We start from the raw sequence: 25,946 nt of genomic DNA on the forward strand, positions 1-25,946 counted from the left end.
GTGAAACCCCGTCTTTACTGAAAATACAAAAATGAGCTGGGTGTGGTGGTGTGCACCTGTAATTCCAGCTCCTCGGGTGGCTGAGGCACAAGAATCGCATGAATGCAGCAGGGTGGAGGTTGCAATGAGCCGAGATTCCGCCACTACATTGCAGCCTGGGTGACAGAATGAGACCCTGTCTCAAAAAAAAAAAAAAAAAAAAAAATTCAAAGAGAAGGTTTGAGTAGGAAATTTAATTTTCTATTCTTGTTTTTTTCCCTCATGCTAATAATGAGAAAATAAATAGGATTCTTCATCTCTGATTCTTTTAATAGGAAAAAAAAAAAAAAAACCCTCACGTACTACTTAGAAGGAATCATTATTCACAGGCTGTAAGATGGGTTTCATATTTCTTAGTCATCATAATAGAAGGATCCTCAAAGGTCACTTTGAGAGAAGCAAATACACATTTTGTAGGTTTACACTTCCCTTGCATAACAGTATGTTGTTTTGGATTTCTATAGCAAAGTGCAGGCCCGAATAGCATTCTCTGCCTATCTCCAGCATGTTCAAATTCGCCTGATGAAAGACAGTGGAGGTCAGACGTTCAGTGCCAGTTGGGCTGCCAAAGAGGATGAACAGATGGTGAGACTCTTCTTATTGGAACTTTTTTACTTTCCCTTTTTCTTTCTTCTTTCTGCTTTTTTTTTTTTTTTTTTTCTGTTAAGGTAAAGTGCAATGTATTTTTCTGGTGAAAGAATTATTACATAAGAAAGTTTTTAGATTTCTTAATACTTCAACATGAAGCAAATCTTTGACCTGGAGCTATGTTCATTACACCACGTACAAATGTATTTCACCTTGAAATGGAAATTGATTTCTCGTTGGATGTGAAGCCTTGTGCAAAGCCCTTTAAAAGAATAACAATTTACAGTCTTTTCTCAAGCAACCTCACATATTATTAACTCTAGGTAGGCATTATTATCCCTGTTTCACAGATAAGCAAACAAAGAGCTCGAGAAGCCAAAGTTCCACAGGTTGTACATGATGAAACTGGAACTTAAACACAGATGTACATTACTTGCTCCTCCATTGATTTCATGCATCGTAAAGCATTTATTCTCAGTCCTGAGGAGTCAAATTAGCTCTTTGAAAGTCATCACCTTATCATAGGCCCTATGATATGCACCACCCCAGAATGCACCATCCTCCAAGTTGGTATTTTTTACTTTACTAGTTGTAACCTCGTAAGATTCTTAGATTGCTAGAATCAAACTTGCATAATCATTTTTACTGTATATCAGTCATTTGAGCATTCCTGGGATTCAGTATTCTAGGACAGTTTTGTGTGTATGAATCAGTATGATGGGGAGCTTTAAGCTGTTTGGTAAGGTCAGAGCTTATAGAAGAAGCCACAGCCCTTCAGTTTTTTTTTTTTTTTTTTTTCAGATGGAGTCTTGCTCTGTCACCCAGGCTGGAGTGCAGTGGCGCGATCTCAGCTCACTGCACCCTCCGCCTCCTGGGTTCAAGCTATTCTCCTGCCTCAGCCTCCCGAGTAGCTGGGATTACAGGCATGCACCGCCAAGCCCGGCTAATTTTGTATTTTTAGTAGTGACGGAGTTTCTCCATGTTGGTCAGGCTGGTCTCGAACTCCTGACCTTAGGTGATCCACCCACCTTGGCCTCCCAAACTGCTGGGATTACAGGCATGAGCCACTGTACCCAGCCCCATATTCTTTTTAATAACAGGGATTTGTCACCAAAAGGAGAGGGGCCTTTGAGTCTGAGACAGCTGCATTCTTTGTTCCGCTCAGTGGGGACCTTACTGTAATTTTTAGTCCTCCACATACAAAAGGCAAGTCTTTATGCCAGGCTTATTGTAAAAACATGTTGGTTATCCCAGAAAACAACTTATGAATTTAAAGTAGCCAGTGGAACCCAGAGATAAAACCTTGTGTATTGTGAATAATCCTTCAGCCATCAGTGGAAAATGTTAGCTCTGCTCTTTCCAAGTGGAAAATTGAAACTGTCTTTTTGAGAGTCAGTTCGTCTGCTCCACTGTGAAAAAAAATAATGTTTTAATGTAACAGCTTAAACCACCCTATAGTAAAGACAGCAGAGTAGAGCTATGAAATTCAGCCCTCTGGTTATGAGGCTGTTTCATTTACGCTGGAGTGCATTGGCACCAAAGGACAACGAACCAGAATCAAATTCAAGAAGAAAAAATATAGTTTAAAAAAGAATAACCACTGCAGATGCTGGCTTGGAATTCACACAGTATTTCTTTGGGGCTTTCTACAAGAATATTGGGGATATCACTGCAAAACTTAATACCAGTTCTGTGAATTCTTTCTTGAAAATATATCTAGGCTGGGTGCGGTGGCTCATGCCTGTAATCCCAGCAGTTTGGGAGGCTGAGGCAGGTGGATCAGTTGAGGTCAGGAGTTTGAAACCAGCCTGGCCAACATGGTGAAACTCCGTCTCTACTAAAACACAAAAAAATTAGCTGGGTGTGGTAGTGCGCACCTGTAGTCCCAGCTACTCGGGAGGCTGAGGCAGGGGAATCACTTGAACCTGGGAGGCGGAGGTTGCAGTGAGCCGAGATCACACCACTGCACTTCAGCCTGGGTGACAGAGCAAGATTCTGTCTCAAAAAAAAAAAAAGATGTGTGTGTGTGTGTGTGTGTGTGTGTGTGTGTGTGTGTGTGTGTGTGTGTGTGTGTGTATAAAGAGAGAGAGAGGGGAGAGAGAGAGAGCGAGACAGAGAGAGCGCGCGTGCGCAAACCCTAGTCTTGCTTTTGAGGAAGCTAGATGTAGAGCTGGCCTCTCTGCTCCAGCTTAGGTTAGAGATTCCTTATCTCATAACTCACAGAAGGCACCTCAACAGAACGTCCCCAGATCTATCATCTGAAGGCAGTTTTATTGTGGTTTTTGGACAACAACATCTTTAAGGCTCTTGGCCTTATAAAATCTCTCTTTGAAACATTTATGATTTTATCAGTAATCTGATTGGTATCTGTTCAGATTTCAAAATCCTTTGCCTCCATCTTCAGTGAGATGTATTCTTTCTTTCCCTTAGTAATTTTCCACTGTGCCCTCCTTGACAACCCCCAACTCTGAAAGCTCCCTTATCCTTCAGGAAGAAAAAAAGCTATTACCTTTCAAACTACTGTGATAGTTCTTTCTTTGCCTTAATCAGGACACTTTTAAAGTCATTAGTTTCTACTCTTCACGTATATTTTTCATTACCCATGCATTTTCTTAATGTCTTCTTGTACTCTCTTTATTAAAACTGTTTTCTTGAAATTATCCCTCAGTGGTCAGATCCGAGGCCTTGTCTTTGTAGTGAGCCTTTCCAGATCCAGCCTCTTGGAAGCATTTGACATGGAACCCTTTCTTCAGTTGGCCTCCATGACACTATTTTCTCTTAACTTTCTTCTTTTTTGAAATGGAATCCTGCTTTGTTGCCCAGGCTGGAGTGCAGTGGCGTGATCTTGGCTCAGTGCAACCTCTGCCTCCTGGGTTCAATTGATTCTCATACCTCAGCCTCCTGAGTAGCGGAGATTACAGGTGTGTGCCACCACATCCAGCTAATTTTTGTATTATTTGTAGAAATGGGATTTTGCCATGTTGGTCAGGCTGATCTCGAACTCCTGACCTCAAGTGATCTGCCCACCTCAGCTTCCCAAAGTGCTAGAATTACAGGTGTGAGCCACCATGCCCGGCCTATTTTCTCCTGGTTTTCTATGTTTCTGATGTTTCTAACCTGTTTTTTTTTTTTTTTTTCCTGATTCTTCCTCATCTTTTCTATCTCTAAATATGAATATTTCTGTATTCTCTGTCTTCTCACCTTTGATACTTTCATCTACTTCCACAGTTTTGGTTTCTACTACCTGTCTTTGAATGCTACCTTTCCCTAAATAGTACTGTTTGTATATGTACTATGGTGCTTTTACAACTACTACTGTATTACATAGTTATTTACATACATACTTGATTTAAATTTTCTGATTGCCAGCTTATTGAGGGAAGGGAATAAGTTTCTTTCATTTTTGTTTTGTCTTTCTGTATCCTTTTTATATCTAACCTGTTTGCTCTGGGTCTTGTTTGTTGAAATTTGTAATATACGTCTTATTACATCTCTGTTATATAATCCCCTTGTAGCTTGTCTTCTGTTGCTTAGCACCATCCCTCCTTTTTTTTTCTCCCATGACTCTTTAATTTATAGGAGCTGGTTGTTCGTTTCCTCAAGCGAGCATCAAATAACCTCCAGCATTCACTGAGGATGGTATTACCCAGCCGACGATTGACACTTCTGGAACGCAGAAGAATCCTGGCCCACCAGCTGGGTGACTTTATCATCGTATACAACAAGGTAAGTCTTTTATCTGTTAGTCTTGTGCTTTGGATTGCCATACACAGTCAGAAACAGACTGGATAGAAGCCTCTGTCCAGCTGGATGGAGACCTTCTTCTTCTGTTCTCTGTCATCACCATCCCTTGTGTATTACTGTTAGGGGAAGCAGGACCCCACACCTTAACCCAGCTGGTCTGAAAAACTATGTATTAATTACTTCTGAAGGCCCAGTGGCCATAGATAATTCTTAATTCTTATCAAAAGGCATATTCCATTTGAGCAGGGAGATGAATCCTAGGCTGTGTGAGTCTGCACGGTTGTTAGTTACTGTAGAAAGTGGCAAATTGACCATTTGAGAACAAATTTGAGGTGTGGATTGAATACGATGACATATTCTTTCTTGAGCAAGTTATACTTTCATCTTTAAAACATTATATACAGTAACAGAATTTTACAGTAAAGCCCAAGAAATACACTATTTAGTTAGAATATTTTACGAAGCATTCTATATCCCGGGATCTCAGAATGCATTAAAAATATCATTTCGGGTGTTTGTGTTTGGGAGGTTGGTCAGTTTGCAGAAGGAAAAGCTGACAGAAATTTAAATGGCTTTTCTAAAGTTGCATGGAATTGTTAGTAGAATATCAGTGCACCAAACTCATAGCCACAATTTACTCCAGATCTGTTGAGAATTTTGTTATGTCTTATATAAGTGAAGAATTTATTCAATATGGAAGCTGGTATAAGAGTACCTTCCAAGATCTGTCTTTCCTAATTGGAACAAAATACTGTGTCTGTTGTCATATTGTTAAAGCTGCAAGGGTGATCATAGATATTACTAAGCTACTATAAAAAGCTCTTTAATCAATGTGCTGTGTAAGTAGAAAGTAAAAACATGATTAAAATTTACGTTCATTCTGCAACTTTTACTTGGGAATTTCACAGTGTTTTACAAAATCATGGCCAAAAGTAATATATCAAATTTATAGGTCGCAAAAGTACATACAAGAATTAAATGTCTTTATTATAAGGACAGATTAACTCAAGGCTATTGAAAGTACATGATGAAGTGCATATTTATTGGGAGTCAGTTTTATCTTGTTTTTCTGTGGGGTTTGGGCACTGGGTAGGAAACAGAACAAATGGCTGAAAAGAAATCAAAGAAGAAAGTTGAAGAAGAGGAGGATGGGGTGAATATGGAAAACTTTCAGGAGTTCATCAGACAAGCAAGGTAGAAGACATTCTTGATTAATAAAAGCTGTCTTATTCCATCTTCCATATTGCTTATTGAATACCAGCATTCCTTTGTTTCTGACACATGGATGTGAATGAAATCACTCTTAAAGCCGGGCATAGTGGCACACTGCTTTAGTCCTAGTTACTTGGGAGCCTGAGGCAGGAGGATTGCTTGAGCCCAGGAATTCAAGGCCAGCTTGGGCAACATAGTAAGACCCTGTCTCTAAATGAAGAAAAAAGAAATCATTCTCAGAAGGAAAAAAATTTTATAGACTTGGCCTCTCTATATCTTAGCCAATTATGTTGCTGTTTTCATGGCTTCAGTTATCAAAACATTACTGCTGGGTAGCAGGGCTGTAGTTCTAGACAGGCTTCACAGTACACATCTCTTGAAGTCACAAGAGAGCCCTTTGGAAAGTTGAAGTTAGAGGCATCTCATATTTACTGGGTCTGAATTTATCCCTGACCTACTCATGGAGTGGAAATGACCAAATTTTGCCTACATTGAATAGGTTGAGGAATTTGCAATTTCTCCACTCTGTAAGGGTTACACCTAATTTATATAAAATAGAACAAGTTCTTCATGCTTAGGGTTAGCCTTTAGAAATGGAAAATCTCGATGTTCCTCTCTCTATCTTGATAAAAGTCAGCCAGGCCATTTTGTCCATTTATGTTGGCTTACAAAGGAAGAGATAACAAAGGCACTTAATTTTACATCTTGTAAAACTTACACTGGAGGATTTTTTTCTAAATAGAGAGATGTACAAAACCATTAAAATAAAATAGGATGAAAAAACCATAAACCCCATTACTTAGGCTTCAACTGTCAAAGTCACAAATAGGGAGAAAATCAGTAGAAAATCTACCCTATGTTGATTTGTGAAGTTAAATGAGGTACGGGTAGGGGCTTATCAATCACCAGCATAATATGATCTTTGTTTAATACCTTTTTCAGACCTCACTATCATACGCTTTACAGCAAACAAATATATCATTTTGTAGGAGTCCATAACTGTATGATGTTACTTGTTGACATTTTTGAGTCTTAAGTAATATGATTGATAAAACAGGTATAGAAACAGTTTCTCTCATCAACATTATGAAAACAGAAAAGGATTTAAAAAAAAAAAAGATTGTGTCTAGAAAATAGCTCTACATTTTAAAGCTAAAAGATAATTTTCAGGTTTATCCTAAGGATCTTCAAAATCCCTAAAATATATATTTTAAAAACCCAGACTTTAAAAGAACACTATTTCCCAAGCAAGTCTAACTGGATACTAAAAATGAATTATACATACTGTTAACTAATTCTATAGATTTGGAGATAAAATGCATTGGAACATAATTACTTCTGATTGTGGATTAGGTGTTGATTTTTGGGAAATAATGTGGTAAAGTTCTTCTTTTGTTAAGTTTGGTTTGAGTACATGGATGCTTTTCAGGGCTGGTAAATTCAAATACCTGCCAGAGTCAGACAGGAAAACATAAATTATGAAGTGGGCAAAGGATGAGACAGATATAAAGCAGCTTGTATTTTGACCAGCCATAACCTTTCCCTTTCAGTATTCTGTGAAGGGCCAAATAAAACACACTGACAGGCAGAGGTTTGCAACCTCAGCTGTAGATCTTTGATAGTTACTTGAGAAACTTATCTTGCAGCATTTGGCTACTTTGGAGACTTTGGGGTTTACGCTGAGATTCATAAAGGTGGTTTCTAGGTTCTGGTTAGAGTGTGTTTTCTGAAGATGGGATATAGGTTCTCTGTGATAATGCAGGCATACTTCACTTAATAGCCGCTTTTCTAGAACATAGCCAAGCTTCAAGAAAAAAGAAAAAGGCCATTGAGAAGCTGCTACAGATGTTAAAGTCCATGTGTGTGATATGTTCACTAGAAGAATCCACTGGCCCCTCATCTGTTTTCTTATACTTTCTATTTTGTGGCTATTCATAAAGAACATATAATTTCAGTAATTTGAAGTGATTTAGAGATGATCTACCTTAGCCTCGTGCATTATATAGATGGTTAGGGAATTCTATGGTTATTGGTGGATTTCCTTATTTCTGACATAGGCAATGAAAATGACAAGTGGCTCTTTCAGTGAAGATACTTCAGTTATCTAGAAGTGAGCTGAACAAACTGTAAAGGGCCAGATAATAAACATTTCAGACTCCGTGGGCTACATATGGGTGGTGGTGGTGGTGGTTCTTGTTGTAGTTGTTGTTTTGCATATTCTTTAAACATATTTTTTAAAATTTTTGGCTGGGGACCATAAAAACAAGTCTCTCGGCAGGTTTAGCCTACAGTATGTAGTTGGTTGCCGCCTGTTCTCAAACGTGGCTGTCCAATAGAACTTTTTGTGGGTGACTACTGAACACTTGAAGTGTGGTTAGTTTACGGAAAAGGATCTTTAATTTAATTTAATTTGAATTTAGTCACATATGACTGACTGGTGGCTACCATATTAGACAGTGTAGATCTAGAAAATTCACTGTGGGATGAATAAAACCTTATGCTTTAAATTTTGTAGATTGCTTTCATTTATATTTTATTTTAACCACCTATTAATAGGGAATTTTCAGCTTGTGCTTTTCATTTTTCCCTTTTCCAGCTTGCTCTGTTTTCATAATAAAATCTGGTGGAAAGATTTTCCAGAATAGCTTCCTGTCTGACCATACTTTTTCTCCTCATTTCAGTGAGGCTGAACTGGAGGAGGTGTTGACTTTTTATACCCAAAAGAACAAGTCTGCTAGTGTCTTCCTGGGGACTCACTCTAAAAGTTCTAAGAACAACAACAGTTATTCTGATAGTGGGGCAAAAGGTGGTAAGTATGCTGGTTAATTAATGAAAAATAAGAAGAACAAGTGAGGAAATGAGAAATGCAAAGGGGAATGAGGAATAATGTGTTGGCTAAGCACTAATAGTCTCCAAGGTAATGAGACTTTGCAGCGTGGGGAGGGGGTGGAGAATGGGGGACAGTACTTTTTGTCCTAAAAGCAGAAGAGGGGCATGGTCTGATTTTTTTTTCATGGCAATTAACAACAGAGAGCTTTTCAAGAAAAGCTAATAATAGATGATATTTAGTGAACACTTATCTTTCTATCTGCTGGACATGGTCTTATTTTTTGCTTCCCAAAACCACGTAGAGTGGGCACTACTACAAAACCTCTTTACAGATGAGAAAATAAGCTAAAAGAGACTCAGTAACTTGCCCAAGGCTTTTCTTTTTCGTGCAGGGACAAGGAATTTGATCCATAGTCTGCCTGACTCAAAGTTTGTGCTCTTAATATACTCTTCTATCTCTCTTAATGATTATTTCTGACTCTTGACAAGTTTGTTACCTTCTCTAACTTAACATCATTGGCATTTTGGACAGGAGAATTCTTTGTTGTGTCGGGCTGTTCCATACCTGGTGGGATGTCTATTATACTTGGTTCCAAGCCTGGCATGCCATTAGCTTTCCTTAGCTATTGTTATAATCCAGAATGCCCCTACATGTTTCTAAAACTTCTTACTGCTGGGGAATTCCATGGTTGGGGATTTTGGAATTGAGTATAGACGTGGCTGTCTAGCTCACGTCACCATGATAAAAAAAAAAAAAAAAAAAAAAAAAAATAGCAGTGACATTCTGTTATAAACAAAGCTCTGCTTTAAATGTAAAATTGACTTAAAACCTAGATGGAAGCCTAAGGCTTAGGTAATCAACCTACTGATTTTGTTAGTGTGCTAAGTACTAGATTCCAAGATGGAGACTTCTTCCCTGCTCTTAAGGTTATGATAACCTAATGTGGAAATAGCCAGGAAGATTGGTCATTTACGGGTGCGGTGGCTCAAGCCTGTAATCCCAGCACTTTGGGAGGCCGAGACGGGCGGATCACAAGGTCAGGAGATCGAGACCATCCTGGCTAACATGGTGAAACCCCGTCTCTACTAAAAAATACAAAAAACTAGCCGGGCGAGGTGGTGGGCGCCTGTAGTCCCAGCTACTCAGGAGGCTGAGGCAGGAGAATGGCATGAACCCGGGAGGCGGAGCTTGCAGTGAGCCAGGATCCGGCCACTACACTCCAGCCTGGGCGACAGAGCGAGACTCTGTCTCAAAAAAAAAAAAAAAAAAAAAAAAAAAAAAAAAAAAAAAAAAAAGTGGACTGAATTTTCCTAAAGAAAGAGTGTTGATGTTTTAAAAACTGGTTTGGTTCCTAGGCCAATCCACATGAGCTTGTTTAACTGACTGTATAATTGAATTATTGTATTACTGGAAGTCCTGAATCCAGCCCTTTTCTTTGAGTTTTTTCTAACTTCATTCACCTGTTCATTCATTCCTTCTATACTTCTTTTTTTTACTTAGCACCTATTATGTGTTAGGCACTTTCATGGTTGCTAGGGATACAATGACCAGGACTGTTACAGTCTTTAACTTTATAAAGTTTATTGTCTGGTAGATAAAGTCGGGTGAGTGAATAGAAGAAGAAAGCTGGCAGAAGCTCTGAAAAGCTCCTATAAGAGTTTTGGCTAAGGGAGACAAAGGAATTCTTGTAATAAGGTTGGAATAGAGAAAAGTGTGCTAATTTGGGGAGGTAGGGGCCTAGATGGACATTCATCTAGTAACTTCTCCCCTGGCAGTAACGTGGAAGCCCTAACAGCATGTGGTGGCAACATCTTTTGTACTGATAGGTCATTCAAATTTCTAGGGTTTGTGTTTTAAGGACTACCTTTACGTAAGATCCATACCTGTGCAAACCTATTAAGGATAACTAGGGGGTAGTAGGAAGGTTCAGTCAAGGAAACAACATTATGACATTTGATAGTATAGTATCTGGACTCATTTCAAACATGAACAAACGAGTGTGTGACAGTGTTACCACTGCTATTGGCGATGGAGGGGAGAAAATTCATATGTCTTTATTCTTTCACTCTGAAAGATGATGTATAAAATGGCCTTTCTTAAGTTTTTGTATGATTCTAGCCCTTGACAAAGATTTTGGAGTATTTTTGTATATAATTAGCTCTGGCTATTCTGTTTCAAAATTCTGTAGTGGAGAAAAAATTAGTTATTAATGTCAAAATTGATTAGAGTGATACTATTATGGAATATACTGATCAGCCTATCTCCAGTAAAACTGAAAAGTTTAAGAGACAGAGCCATCATAGTATCCAGGTATTACGCCAAGAAATAGTGGGACCGCTCTTGCTGTCTCAGGGTAGCTTTGCTGCTCCATACATATTATAACTTCTTGGCTCCAGGGGCTACCACCAACCAACGTGATCTCTTAGAACCCTCTGTCTGAATTCCTGGCATAAGCATCTGACCGCCCTTATTATTATATTTCCAGATAAGCCCTAGCTTGTTGGCTGTCTGTGGATGGCTGCCCTGGGTTTAGGTACCTTTCCCTGGTTCCGTTAACTGTAGCTGGGATTGGGAATAGCTGGGAATCATTTAAATGGTTGCCCACTCCATAGGGCTGTGGGTGTTTCCATCTTTGGAAAAATGTGATGAGATGTGCTATGTTTCCCAGCATTGATTAGCAGTTGTGTTATATTTTTGGAAATAAAATTATGTATAGAACAACGGACTTGCAATTGATTTTAAGAGAGTCCAAGCTCAGTATTTCTTATTTCAGATCACCCTGAGACTATAATGGAAGAAGCGAAAATAAAGCCGCCTAAACAGCAACAGACAACAGAAATTCATTCTGATAAATTATCTCGTGAGTGATTTCAAACCTACCTAGATTTGCTGCTCTCTGATAATTCCCTAAAAGAAGAAAATAGTCATCAGATACTAAATATTTCTAAAGCATGGAACATTACCTCAAAGAAATATTTTTCTTTGTTTTTCCTTTTCCCTTAGAATTTTCTCTTATCTATTGATAAGCTGTTTTCCTTCCAAAGACTTTTTCATTTTCTTAAGTTTAGAAATTCTGAGTTTAGAAATTCTAATTTCTGAGTGAGAAATTAGAAAAAATTCTTTTTTCCTAGAAGCGTGAAGAGAAGGGGGAGAGGAATTAGCTGTTACTAGTGGAGACTTCATCTTGATGTCCTAACATGTGTTAAAACATGCCTGCTCTGTTTCATAGTGGTAGTCCCAACTCCAGCTTTTAGAAAGGAATAAAAGTAAATTCCTATTTCTGTTGCCAGGTTGTTTCTAGTAGGCAAAAATCATTAAGTTTATGATGAATACTCATTAGAGTCTGTATTTTTCATGATTTCTGTTTCATGCCAAGATTATTGTGATGTTTATGTTTTAAAAATATTTGTTTTATAGAGATTGTATGTTTGTTTTTTTCTAAAATGATGTCTTGTTTTATTTTTAATAGGATTTGCCACTTCAGCAGAAAAAGAGGCAAAATTAGTTTATACCAATTCTTCCTCTGCTCCTTTCTGTGGTCCTACTGCTACTCTGCAGAAAATTCCCAACACCCATTTGTCATCTGTTACAACCTCTGACCTCTCTCCAGGGCCTGGCCACCATTCTTCTTTATCTCAGATTCCTTCAGCTATCCCCAGCATGCCTCACCAGCCAACAATTTTACTGAACACAGTCTCTGCCAGTGCTTCTCCCTCCCTACATCCTGGGACACAGAACATCCCAAGCCCTTCTGGCCTGCCTCGCTGTCGATCAGGAAGTCACACCATTGGCTCCTTTTCTTCCTTCCAAAGTGCTGCACACATCTATAGTCAGAAACTGTCTCGTCCCTCTTCAGCAAAGGCAGGTGAGTGAGAGAACGAAAGATGGTCCACAATGTGAGCTCCTCCCCAGCCCCAATAAAGAAAGAATGTCATCTCTTCCCTTTGCCTTTTTTTAAATTTTGAAATGGAAAGGGACACACACTGCATTGTTCTGATGTGACTAAAGAAGGCTTGCATTGCATCCAGTAGCATGCGTTCATTGACGCAAGAGGAAACAGGACTTCTTTTAGGTACTGGAGATAAAGAGATGAATCTGACAAGGCTTCTGTTCACTAGGAGCCTACAGCCTAGTCAAGAGATTTCCTGTCACAGTTAACCATAGACCTATGAGTGTGCTGTATGCATTCTTTGTGCTTCAAATAGTTATTCCCAACATCAGACAAGTTAGTTTTTAAGACAAGAATGACTTGAATAAATAACCAAAGAATTCTTAGACTAGGATATTTCATTTTAACTGAAATAGACCTATATTGTCAAATTTGTCCTCCATTTTTTAATAACAGCTTTATTGAGATATAATTTACATTCCATCAAATTCACCCTTTTAAAGTGTACAATTCAGTGGGGTACACTGAATTGACAGACTTGTTCAACCAACACCACTATCTAATTTTAGAACATTTTCATCATCTCCAAAAGAAACCCCTTACCTGTTAGCAGCCACTGTCTGTTTCTTCCTCCCCTTAGCCCCTGGAAACCACTGATCTGCTTCTCTGTTTTTACAGATTTGTCTATTCTGGACATTTTTATATAAGTAAAATCATATAATAGGTGGTCTTTTGTGAATGGCTGCTTTCTATTCTGGACATTTTATATAAGTAAAATCATAATAGGTGGTGTTTTGTGAATGGCTGCTTTCACTTAGCATAATGTTTTTCAGGTTCATCCACGTTGTAGCATGAACTTCATTCCCTTTATGGCTGAATAATATTCCATTGTATGGATATACCACAGTTTGTTTAGCCATTAGTCAGTTGACAGGCATTTGATTTGTTTATACCTTTTGGCCATTATGAATGATGCTGCTATGAACATTTGTTTGTAAGTTTTTGTGTGGACATATGTTTTTATTTCTCTTGAGTGTATAGCTAGAGTGGAATTGTTGGTTCATATGATAACTTACTGTATTTCCTCTTTTTGAGGAACTTGTAAACTGTTTTCCAAAGTGACTTTGCCCTTTTACTAACAGCAATGCTTGAGGGTTCCAGTTTCTCCATGTCCTTGCCATTACTATGAGTTGTCTCTGTTTTTGATTTTCACATCCTAATGGGTATGAAATAGTATCTCTTTTTTGTGGTCATGATTTGCATTTACCTAATGGCTAATGATGCTGAATATCTTTTCATTTGCTTATTGGGTATTTTTATATCTTCTTTGGAGGAATGTCTTTTAAATTCTTTGCCCTTTCAAAAATTGGTATGTTTTTGTTTTTATTGTTGAATGTAAGTGTTCTTTATATACTCTGGATAAGAGCCCTTTGTCAGATAGGATTTAGAAATATTTTTTCCCTACTTGATGGTTACCTTTTTACTTTCTTGAAGCACAAAGAATTTTAGATTTTAATAATGTCCAATTTATCTGTTTGTTTCTATTGTCACTTGTGATTTTTTTTTTTTTTTTTTGAGACGGGTTGTTGCTCTGCCGCCAGGCTGGAGTGCAGTGGCGTGATCTCGGCTCACTGCAACCTCCGCCTCCAGGTTCAAGCAGTTATCTTGCCTCAGCCTCCCGAGTAGCTGGGACTACAGGCTCAGTTAATTTTTGTAGTCTTTAGTAGAGGTGGGGTTTCACCATGTTGGCCAGGATGGTCTCGATCTCTTGACCTTGTGATCCACCCACCTCGGCCTCCCTAAAGTGTTGGGATTGCAGGCGTGAGCCACTGTGCCCAGCCCCAATTATGTTTTATAGTTTAGGCTCTTACACTTAGGTCTTTTGTCCATTTTGAGTTAATTTTTCTGTATGGTATAATTTAAGGGTCTAACTTCATTCTTCTGCATGTGGATATTCAGTTATATCAGCATCATTTGTGGAAAAGAGTATTGTTTCCCCATGGGATTGTCTTGGCACTCTTCTCAAAAATCAATTAATTATAAATGTAAAGGTTTATTTTTCAGGCCTCAGTTTTATTCCATTGACCTATAAGTCTGACCTTATGCCAATATCACGTTGTCTTTATTGCTACAGCATTAGAGTAAGTTTTGAAATCACCAAGGATGATTGTTCCAACTTCACTCTTCTTTTTCAAGATTGTTTAGGCTGTTCTGGATCCCTTGCATTTTCATATGAATTTTAGGATCAGCTTGTCAATTTCCTCAAGAAAAGGCAGATGGGATTTTGATAGGATTATTATCTGTGGATCAATGTGGGGAGTATCTTAACATCAGTCAAGATTTAAACACTAGTAATAGCTATGTTAAGGTGAGTTACAGCTAAGACATGTTTTATAAATAGCCAGTCTATATTTCTTAATACCTGATTTCAAATGAAATGGATATTTTAATAGACGGCTTGAGTCAGAGATATTAAATGGTCCGCTTTAATAAGTCATAAATATGACTACATGCACATGTGTAGATCTCTCTGCTAATTCTGGGTAATCATCGTTGTTGTGATTTAATTTTCTAAAATCAGTAATTATAATGATCAGTAATGTTCTGGTTTGAACTGTTTTTTCCCCATGTAAGAAATTCAGTAAGATCAATGTCTTCGGTGGCCTGTGTTATCTGAAAAACTTTTTCAAAACCCTCCCTTTTGAGCCTTTCCAAGAAAAGTATAGGGAGCAAAAGAAGTTGGTCAGTTCATAAATATTTTCTGATATCTGTTGTGATTTCTTTTTTGACTCTTGGATTATTTATAAATATGTTATTTAATTTTCAGGTAGTTGGGATTCTTTATTTTTATAATTGGTTTGTAGCTTATTTCCACTGTAGTCAGAGAACATACTCTGAATGGATTGAACAATAGCAGACGGCAATATATGGACAAAAATATGTCATTTACCACAGCCTGTAATTGATTGAAGTTAAATTTTTCTGTGGTAATTGAATGCTTTTGGAATAAGAGTAAGATTTTATTTTACTACAGACTTTTTAAATTTAAATATACAGCATCAAATTTCAAAGGTCATCACTAAAAGAATAAAAGTATAAATTCTAATCTTATGGGGAGAAGAAAAATGAATTGCAGATAAAAAACATGCAGAAATTTAGGTGTATGCAAGCAAGAAGCATAGAAAAAGCAAGATAAATAGAAATTTAAAACATAGTATATTGGCCGGGCACAGTAGCTTATGCCTGTAATCCCAGCACTTTCAGAGGCCGAGATGGGCAGATCTCTTGAGGTCAGGAGTTCGAGACCAGCCTGGCCAACATGGTAAAACCCAACCTCTACTAAAAATACAAAAATCAACCAGGCGTGGTGCCTCCGGCCTGTAGTCCCAGCTACCCAAGAGGTTGAGGCAAGAGAATCACTTGAACCCAGGAGGCAGAGGTTGCAGTGAGCCAAGATCACACCACTGCACTCCAGCCTAGGCAAGAGAGCAAGACTCTGTCTCTAACTACTAAAAACAAAACAAAAAACCTGGTAAATCAAGTCCAAATATATCAAGAATCAAATAAACAAATAGGTTAAACTTGACAGATTTTTAAAATCCAACTGTATGCTGCTTACCAGAGGCACATCTAAGTTTAAGAACACAGAATGTTTAAAAGTAAAAAATTGAAGAAAGAAACACCAGATAAGTACCAACCAGAAGAAAGTTGGTATGGTTGCATTAATGCATGCTAAAATAGGCTTGAAGATATAAAACTTTCTTACAGATAAGGAGTAACTACATAATGACAAAAAGTTCAGTTCAGTCAAAAGTTTAACAATTCTAAAAGTATCTGCAAATAATAAAATAGCCTCCAAATATGTAACACAAAAATGGAAACAACCACACAAAGAATGTATAAATCCACTGTCTTAGTGGGTGATTTCCACATACTTCTATTAATTATTAATACACTAAACAGATTTTTAAAACGCAAAAAGGATAAAGAGGATTTGAACAAGGAGGTAAGTTTATTTATTTATAATATATAGGACTGTGCACTCAATAATTAGACAAAACACCTCAAGCATACGTGATATATTTATAAAAATCTGTCATATCCTACATCATAAACAAGAGAACAAATTGCAGAGATGTGGTATCACACAGCCACATTCTTTGTCCACACTGCAATTAAGTTGAAAGCCAGTAACAAAAAGATATAGAAGAAACGCCCATGTATTTCAAAATTTAAGAGTCAAAGAAGAAATCCTAATGGAAGTAAATTATTAAGTATTAGAACTGAATGATAATGAAAAAGTTGTATGTCCAAATAAGTAGAGAGCAATGCAAATCAGTATTTGAAGGGAAATTTACTGGCTTAAATAATTATAGTTGATGTGCACCTATAGTCCCAGCTCCCTGGGAGGCTGAGGCAGGAGGATTCCTAGAGCGCAGGAGTTTGAGACCAGTCTGGGCAACATAGCGAGATCACATCTCTAAGAATGAATGAATGAATGAATGAATGAATGAATGAATGAATGAATAAATAAATAAATAAATAAATAAATAAAAACTTATATTTGAAAAGAAGACAGGCTGGAAATTAATGTGCTAAATGTCTGGCTTTAGACATTATAAAAACAACAGTATCATAAATCTAAATAAAGGATAAAGAAATAATAAAGAAGACATGGGTAAATAATATAAGGAATAGAAAAGCAGACATAGAAAATATAAATACACCCAAAATGACAAAAATAATCTTGTTAACTTTATTCCAATAAAATTGAAAGCTTACATAAAATGGACCAAACTCATACAAACTATAACTTATGTAAAATTGACTCAAGAAGGTGAAGAAAGTCTGAATAGTCCTATAAGCATTAAAATAAGTGATACAGTAGTTGAAAGTCTTAAAGAAAACGTAAGGCCTAGATTTATGGGTAAGTTCTAATCTTTCAAGAGGTAGATAATTTTAATATATTTAAAAAACTCTTCTGGAGTGTGGAAAAAGAGATACTTTTCCTCAAGTTATTCTGTATGGCTAGTTTTATCTTAATAATAGAACCAGTTAAGGAAAGTATTAAAAAGGAAAATTACAGACTGGCTTTGTTTATGAACATAAATGCAAAAATTTGAATCAAAATAAAAGCCAATTAACTCTAGCAACATCTAAAAGAAATAGTACACCATGATCAAGTTTATTCAAGGAATGTAAGAGGGGTTTAACGTTAGTAAACCTATAAATATCTTTCGCCATATTAATATAATAGATTAAAGAAAAACCCATATTCTTCGTCATGGTACATGCAGAAAAAGAATTTGATAAAATTCTGCACTCATTCATGATGATAACTCTCAGCTCATTAGGAAGAGGAGACTCTCTTAACCTGTAAAAGGGTATCTGCTAAAAACCTACTAGAGCTATCAGTCTAAATAAGGAAACGTTGAAAGCATTCTCTTTAACATTAAGAACAAGTAAGGATGCCCACTAATATTCCTCCTGTCCAGTATTTTACTAGAGATCAGAACCAACATAGTAAGATAAGAAAAAGAAATTATAAGCATAAGGATCATCACTTCTTGGCCTTTTGGTTAAGATCAAGTGTAAGGATAAGCATCAAAAAAGAGGAAACAAAATTGTGTAATTGCAGATAATATATTGTCTACATAGAAAACAAAATAATTACAGATACATTTTAGAAATAGTTATTTTAGCATAAGATTAATATTAAAAAGTTAATTGCTTTCAAAATTACTTGCCAGAAGTGATAGAAAACAATTTTTTGATTGTAGCAAAATGTAAATAGCATATAATTTACCATTTGAACTATTTTAAGTTCAGTGGCATTCAGTACAGTCACATTATTTTACAGCCATCACCACCAATAAAAATGTTTTTAAAAATGTCATTAATAATAGCATAAAAGTTGTGTCACCTAGGAATACATTTAGAAAAGAAAGGAAGTTTTATAAGACTACATTGAAAGACATAGATATTAGAGATTAATGAAAATTTAAATAAATAAATGAAAATTTGAATAATTAAATTTAAATAAATATACCACGTACATGCATAGGAAGACTCAATATCATCAAAGTTTCCATTTTCATCACATTAATCTCTATATTCAATACATTTCCAACCAAAATCTCAATAAGTGTGTCGCTGAATTTGGTAAGCCTGTTCTAAAATGATAATTTTAGATGATTATCTAAATAGATGATTTGACAGTGGATGCCACAGACTGTTGACAAGTATAGTTACATAACAAGAAAAACAAATAAGAATTATAATGAGTTTCAAAGATATGTTTTTTATTCAGTAAGATTAGCAAATTCTAGGATTGGTTATTCCCCATTACATGTAATGAAAATTCTTCTTTGTGAAACTTTCATTATAAGCAAAAACACATTAATAAATAATGCATGTGGCAGTTTGGTAATGCCACATGCCACATGGTAATGCCACACAGAAGAGTTTCTAGGTTATGGTAACCATTTATTTTTGTGATCATTTGAAGATGGCTTATTTCTCCTATATTATTAAAGATCCCTAGGGTTCAGTAAAGTATCTGTTGACGTGAGATTTCTGTCATTATCCTATTTTTTTTTCAGGGCTTTTTTTCCTAAATGAGTGAAAACTTTTCTCCGTTTTAGCAGGATCGTGCTATCTAAACAAGCATCATTCAGGAATAGCCAAAACACAAAAAGAGGGAGAAGATGCTTCTTTGTATAGTAAACGATACAACCAAAGTATGGTTACAGCAGAACTTCAGCGGCTAGCTGAGAAGCAGGCAGCGAGACAGTATTCTCCATCCAGCCACATCAACCTCCTCACCCAACAGGTACGGATGGTCTGGGTTGCCAAGAGCTCTTTGGACCTAAGGATAGAATGAATTAGTGACAGGGTACTTTGTCTTTCCCTGTCTTTACTATTCCCATATACTGATGCCTCTTGAATGAGTATTATTAATAGTTGATTTCAAGCTAAAGGATCAAGTGTTTCCTCTTCAAATTTAAAGAAAATAACTTTCTGTTACAGGCATTGTGAAGTAAGTCTGCTACTGGATATAATGTACCTATTTCATGATAAACAGACTTGAATGTTCATCTGTAAATATAATTTTAAAGGATCTTTAAAAATAAGTTCTTTTCTTTGGTAAAATTTTCCATTAAGTTCTAGTCTTATAAATCTTTTTACCATAATTTTATAACATTACCGTTAAAAAAATTTTTTTTTTCTGTACTGCCTTTTATTTCATGATCTCAGGATGTTTTATGGGTAACTGATTAATTTCATATTTTATTATACCCTTATCCAATATAATATCATTCTCCCCATTTTACAGATGGAAGGACCTGAGGCTGAAAGAAGTTATGTGATCAAGGTCATTCAACAAGCTGGGTGGATAGAAATAAATAACAGGATATTGTCCTTATGCTATATAGATACTAACAATCTTGCAACACAGTGAAGGTAGATGGCACTTTCAAGAGCTTTGTGAGTTCTCTTTGTCCTTCTTGCTGGTTATCCCTGTGGTGTTTAATTGAAGGAAAAGCCATATCTCTTATTCCTTAATGCTAAATGGCATCAAAGTCCTCCAAAGGAATTATCGTAATTTAACTCCACAGTTATATTTTGCTAGTTGTTGATGTGCCAAATTCCTTAATTGGTAGTAACTCTGTAGTGATAATCAAGTCTTGAAAAAAGTGAAGCTGAAAATTACTTTAAGTACATGCTAAAAGTAGGCAACACACTGCTCCCTGGTGGTACCCTACTTCTCTGTATAAAATTTAGGACCAAAACTAAAGCTAAGCATCTCATGGACTTAGTTTTACTTCAGCCTCATCCCAGCATGTGAAGCAGTAATTATTGTCTTTCTCAAATCCTTAGTTGTTTGAAGGGAGTAAAGAAGGCCTAATGTGAAATAGGAAGCAAAGAACGCTACAAGAACAATGTTGATTCTTGGAGGGAGTTGGATAGTTAGATTTTAGTGACAGAATGATGGGAAGAGGGAATGGGATACCAAGATACGATGGGAAGGAATTTTCCAATTAAGTGGCTATGAGACGGGAAAGGCCAGCGCTCTGCTACACTTTTATCATTGGGTCACTAACTAGATTATATGTTTCCAGTTTATAAATGGACAGCTAGGAGCACCAAGACATTCAGATTTTGTGATTGTAGTAAAAAAAAAAAAAAAAAATAGTTCTTACCTATTTCTAGCTCCTATCATTTGCTAGACTGCAAAGCCTACAAAGTGAAAAGATCCTCATCTTGTGGGAATCCAAGGTGACTGTATCCTGATTGGGAAGTCATCCCCCTTCAGTTCATTTTTTTCATCTATAAAGAACTTCAGTGCCAGTGAGTTAAAAGTCCAATAGACTGTGGTTTGTAGGGATATGAACTTGCCATTAGATGTCAGTGTTAACTTTTAGAGTCTTGGTAGTAGGGTGGTCAGTGCTTGGTACAGTACTGAGGGAGGTGCTGTAGGATGTAATAAGCAGGATGGAGTAGTGGAGAAAGAGCTGGATTAGCCATCCACAGACTTGCCACTGACTCCTGTGTGATCTTGAGCAGTTCACTCCATTGTTATTCTGACACTGACTCCTGTATGATCTTTGACAGTTCATGCCACTGTTCTGCCACTGATTAGCCGTGTGATCTTGGATAGTTCACTCAACTCTTCTCCTGACACTGACTGGCTGTGTAATCTTGGACAGTTCACTCTACTCTTCTCCTGACACTGACAAGCTGTATGATCTTGGGCAATTCGCTCCACTGTTCTCCTGCCGCTGACTAGCTGTGTGATCTTGAGCAGTTCACTCAACTTCTCTTAACCTCAGGGTCTTCATTGATTGATGAGGAAAATACAACAGGGTCATGAGAATATTAAGCAAAACCTGTAAATGCAATGTATGTGGAAAATATTGTTATTTCAGCCGTAAAAGGCTTTCAGTAGTTAATGGCTTCTAATTTGGTTAGAAACAAGTTTTTAGATGAAGTGTACTTTTTAGTTGTTTTTCAAAAATTATTGTGGGTACATAGTAGGTGTGTATATTTATGGGGTACATACGATTTTTTTTATTTCAGTTGGTTTTTTGGGGGGAATCGGTGGTGTTTGGTTACATGGATAAACTCTTTAGTGGTGATTTCCAAGATTTTGGTGCACCTATCACCCAAGTAGTGTACACTGTAACCAATGTGCAGTCTTTTATTCCTCACCCTCCTCCCACCCTTCCCCTCAAGTTCCCAAAGTCCATTATATAATTCTTGTGCCTTTGTGTCCTCATAGCTTAGCTCCTACTTGTAAGTGAGAACATATGGTGTTTGGTTTTCCATTCCTGAATTACTTCACTTAGAATAATGGTCTCCAGCTCCCTCCAGGTTGCTGCAAATACCATTATTTTGTTCCTTTTTATGAATGAGTAGTATTCCATGGTGTATATATATACACACCACATTTTCTTTATCTACTCATTGATTGATAGACATTTGGGCTGGTTCCATATTTTTGCAATTGCAAATTGTGTTGCTATAAATATGCATGTGCAAGTATCTTTTTCATATAATGACTTCTTTTCCTCTGGGTGGATACCAGTAGTGGGATTACTGGATCAAATGGTAGATCTACTTTTAGTTCTTTAAGGAATCTCCATACTGTTTTCCATAATGGTTGTACTAGTTTATATTCCCACCAACAGTGTAAAAGTGTTCCCTTTTCACCACTTCCATGTCAGCATCTATTATTTTTTGATTTTTTAATTATGGCCATTCTTGCAGGAGTAAGGTAGTATTGCATTGTGATTTTGATTACACAAAATCTGATAATTAGTGATGTTGAACATTTTTTCATATATTTGTTGGACATTTGTGTATCTTCTTTTGAGAATTGTCTATTCATGTCCTTAGCCTTTTTGATGGGATTGTTTTTTTCTTGCTGATTTTTTTTTTTAGTTCCTTGTAGATTCTGGCTATTAGTCCTTTGTCGGATGCATAGTTTGTGAAGATTTTCTCCCACTGTGTGGGTTGTCTGTTTACTCTGCTGATTATTTCTTTTGCCTTCAGAAACTTTTTAGTTTAATTAAATTCTATCTATTTATCTTTGTTTTTGTTGCATTTGCTTTTGGGTTCTTGGCCATGAGGTCTTTGCCTAAGCCAATGTCTAGAAGGGTTTTTCTGATGTTATCTTCTGGAATTTTTGTGGTTTCAGGTCTTAGATTTAAGTCTTTCATCTATCTTGAGTTGATTTTTGTATAAGGTGAGAGATGAGGATCCCGTTTCATTCTTCTACATGTGGCTTGCCAGTTATCCTAGCACAATTTGTTGAATGGGGTGTCCTTTCCTCAGGTTATGTTTTTGTTTGCTTTGTCAGAGATCAGTTGGCTATTAAGTATTTGACTTTATTTCTGGGTTCTCTATTCTGTTCTATTGGTCTATGTGCCTGTTTTTATGCAAGTACCATGCTGTTTTGGTAACTATATCCTTGTAGTATAGTTTGAATTTGGGTAATGTGATGCCTCTAGATTTGTTCTTTTTGCTTAGTCGTGTTTTGGCTCTGCAGGCTCTTTTTTGGTTCCATATGAATTTCAGGATTGTTTTTTCTAGTTCTGTGAAGGATGATGATGGTATTAAATTGCTGAATTTGTAGATTGCTTTTGGCAGTGTGGTCATTTTCACAGTATTGATTCTACCCATCCATGAGCATGGGATGTGTTTCCATTTGTTTGTGTTATCTATGATTTCTTTCAGCAGTGTTTTGTAGTTTTCCTTGTAGAGTTCTTTCATGTCTTTGGTTAGGTGTATTCCTAAGTATTTTATTTTATTTTTTGCAGCTGTTGTAAAAGGTGTTAAATTCTCGATTTGATTCTTAGCTTGGTGGCTGTTGGTGTATAGCAGTGCTACTGATTTGTGTACATTGATTTTGTATCCTGAAACTTTACTGAATTTATTAGATCTAGGAGCTTTTTGGATGAGCCTTTATGGTTTTCTAGGTATATGATCATATTGGCAAACAGCAACAGTTTGACTTCTTCTTTAATGATTTGAACGCCCTTTATTTCTCTTGTCTGATTGCTTTGGCTAGGACTTCTAGAACTATGTTGAATAGAAGTGGTGAAATGGGCATTCTTGTCTTGTTCCAGTTTTCAAGGGGAATATATTCAACTTTTCCACATTCGGTATAGTGTTGGCTGTGGGTTTGTCATAGATGGCTTTTATTACCCTAAGGTATGTCCATTTTATGCCGATTTTGCTGAGGGTTTTAATCATGATGGGATGCTGGATTTTGTTGGATGCTTTTTCTGTGTCTATTGAGATGACCGTGTGATTTTTGTCTTTGATTCTGTTTATGTGGTATATCACATTTATTGACTTGCATATGTTAAACCATGCCTGCATCCCTGGTATGAAACCCACTTGATTATGGTGGATTATCTTTTTGATATTCTGTTGGATTAGGTTAGTGGCAGAAACCTCAATTACTTGTGGACCAACCTAGAATTTTGTTTGGAATTTTTGCATCTGTATTCGTCAAACAGATTGGTCTGTAGTTTTCTTTTTTTGTTAATGTCCTTTCCTGATTTTGCTATTAGAGTGTTACTGGCTTTATAGAATTATTTAGGGAGGATTCTCTTTTTTTCTGTCTTTTGGAATAGTTTCAATAAGATTCGTCTCAATTCTTCTTGAATGCCTGATGGAATTCAGCTGTGAATCCATCTGGTCCTGGGCTTTTTTTTATTGGCAATTTTTAAATTACCATTTCAATCTTGCTGCTTGTTATTATCTGTTCAGAGTTTCTATTTCTTCCTGGTTTAGTCTAGAAGGGTTGTATATTTCCAGGAATTTATCCATCTCCTCTAGGTTTTGTAGTTTGTGCACATAAAGGTGTTCATAGTAGCCTTGAGTGATCTTTTGTATTTCTGTGGTATTGGTTGTACTATCTTTTGTTTCATTTCTAATTGAGTTTATTTGGATCTTCTGTCTTCTTTTCTTGGTTAATATTGCTAGAGGTCTATCTTTTTTTTTTTTTTTTTTTTTTCAAAGAACCAGATTTTTGTTTCATTTATCTTTTGTATTGGGTTTTTTTGTTTTAATTTTATTTAGTTATGCTTTGATCTTTGTTATTTGTTTTCTTCTGCTGGATTTTGGTTTGGTTTGTTCTTGTTACTCTAGTTCTCTGAGATGTGACCTTAGATTGTCTATTTGAGCTGTTTCAGGCTTTTTGATGTAGGCATTTAATGCTATGAACTTTCCTCTTAGCACCACTTCTGCTGTGTCCCAGAGATTTTGATAGGTTGTGTCACTGTTATGATTCAGCTCAAGGAATTATTACATTTCCATATTGATTTCATTGTTGACCCAACGACCATTCAGGAGCAGATTATTTAATTTCCGTGTACTTGCATGGTGTTGAGGGTTCCTTTTGGAGTTGATTTCCAATTTTATTCCACTGTGGTCTGAGAGAGTACTTGATGTAATTTTGATTGTCTTAAATTTGTTGAGACTCATTTTGTGGCCTATCTTATGGTCTGTCTTGGGGAATATTTCATGTGCTGATGAATCGAATGTATATTCTGCAGTTACTGGGTAGAATGTTCTGTAAATATCTGTTAACTCCGTTTGTTCTAGGGTATGGTTTATGTCCGTTGTCTCTTTGTTGACTTTCTGTGTTGATGACCTGCCTACTGCTGTCAGTGGAGTATTGAAGTTTCCCACTATTATTGTGTTGTTGTCTATCTCGTTTCTTAGGTTTGGTAGTGTAGGGTCCAGCCCCACAGGGTCGGTGGGTTTTTCTCCCCGTGTGCGGAGACAAGAGGTTGTAGGAATAAAGACACAAGACAAAGAGATAAAAGAAAAAACAACTGGGCCCGCGGGACCACTTCCACCAAGACGCGGAGACCAGTAGTGGCGCCGAATGCCAGGCTGCACTGATACTTATTGGATACAAGACAAAGGGGCAGGGTAAGGAGTATGAGTCATCTCCAATGATTGGCAAGGTCACATGAGTCATGTGTCCACTGGACAGGGGGCCCTTCCCTGTTTGTCAGCCGAGGTGGAGAGACAGAGAGAGAGAGAGAGAGGACACAGCCCATGCCATTATTTCTGCATATCAGAGACTTCTAGCACTTTCACTAATTTGTTACTGTTATCCAAAAGGCAGAGCCAGGTGTACAGGATGGAACATGAAGGTGGACTAGGAGCGTGACCGCTGAAGCACAGCGTCACAGGGAGACGGTTAGGCCTCTGGATAACTGCTGGCGGGCTTGACTGATGTCAGGCTCTCCACAAGAGGTGGAGGAGTAGAGTCTTCTCTAAACTCCCCTGGGGAAAGGGAGACTCCTGTTCTCGGTCTGCTAAGTAGCGGGTGCTTTTCCTTGGCATTGATGCTACTGCTAGACCTAGGTCCGCTTGGTAACGGGCATCTTCCCAGACGCTGGCGTTACCTCTAGACCAAGGAGCCCTCTGGTGGCCCTGCCCAGGCATAACAGAAGGCTCACACTCTTGTCTTCTGGTCACTTCTCACTATGTCTCCTCAGCTGCTCTCTCTGTATGGCCTGGTTTTTCCTAGGTTATAACTGTAGAGCAAGGATTATTATAATATTGGAATAAAGAGTAATTGCTACAGACTAATGATTAGTGATATTCATATATAAT

General features: G+C 37.1%; 1 protein-coding gene across 19 annotated transcripts in view; it reads left to right on the forward strand.

Annotated features, from left to right (window-relative positions):
* The window catches only part of TTLL5 (tubulin tyrosine ligase like 5), a 296,207-nt gene that overhangs the window by 108,933 nt on the left and 161,328 nt on the right, over positions 1–25,946 (forward strand). For 9 of the 19 annotated variants that reach the window (XM_030929811.1, XM_030929823.1, XM_030929826.1 and 6 more), the window contains 8 exons: positions 504–624; positions 4,207–4,353; positions 5,465–5,565; positions 8,265–8,392; positions 11,187–11,273; positions 11,883–12,278; positions 18,947–19,134; positions 19,639–19,677. In XM_030929811.1, coding sequence (XP_030785671.1) covers positions 504–624; positions 4,207–4,353; positions 5,465–5,565; positions 8,265–8,392; positions 11,187–11,273; positions 11,883–12,278; positions 18,947–19,134; positions 19,639–19,677 — 1,207 coding nt within the window. Of the gene's footprint in view, positions 1–503; positions 625–4,206; positions 4,354–5,464; positions 5,566–8,264; positions 8,393–11,186; positions 11,274–11,882; positions 12,279–14,498; positions 14,671–18,946; positions 19,135–19,638; positions 19,678–25,946 lie in introns of those variants that run through there. The other 10 variants (XM_030929817.1, XM_030929812.1, XM_030929819.1 and 7 more) reach the window with 4 other exon arrangements.

The sequence above is a fragment of the Rhinopithecus roxellana genome, chromosome 5 (assembly GCF_007565055.1).
Source record: "Rhinopithecus roxellana isolate Shanxi Qingling chromosome 5, ASM756505v1, whole genome shotgun sequence".
Lineage (NCBI taxonomy): Eukaryota > Metazoa > Chordata > Mammalia > Primates > Cercopithecidae > Rhinopithecus > Rhinopithecus roxellana.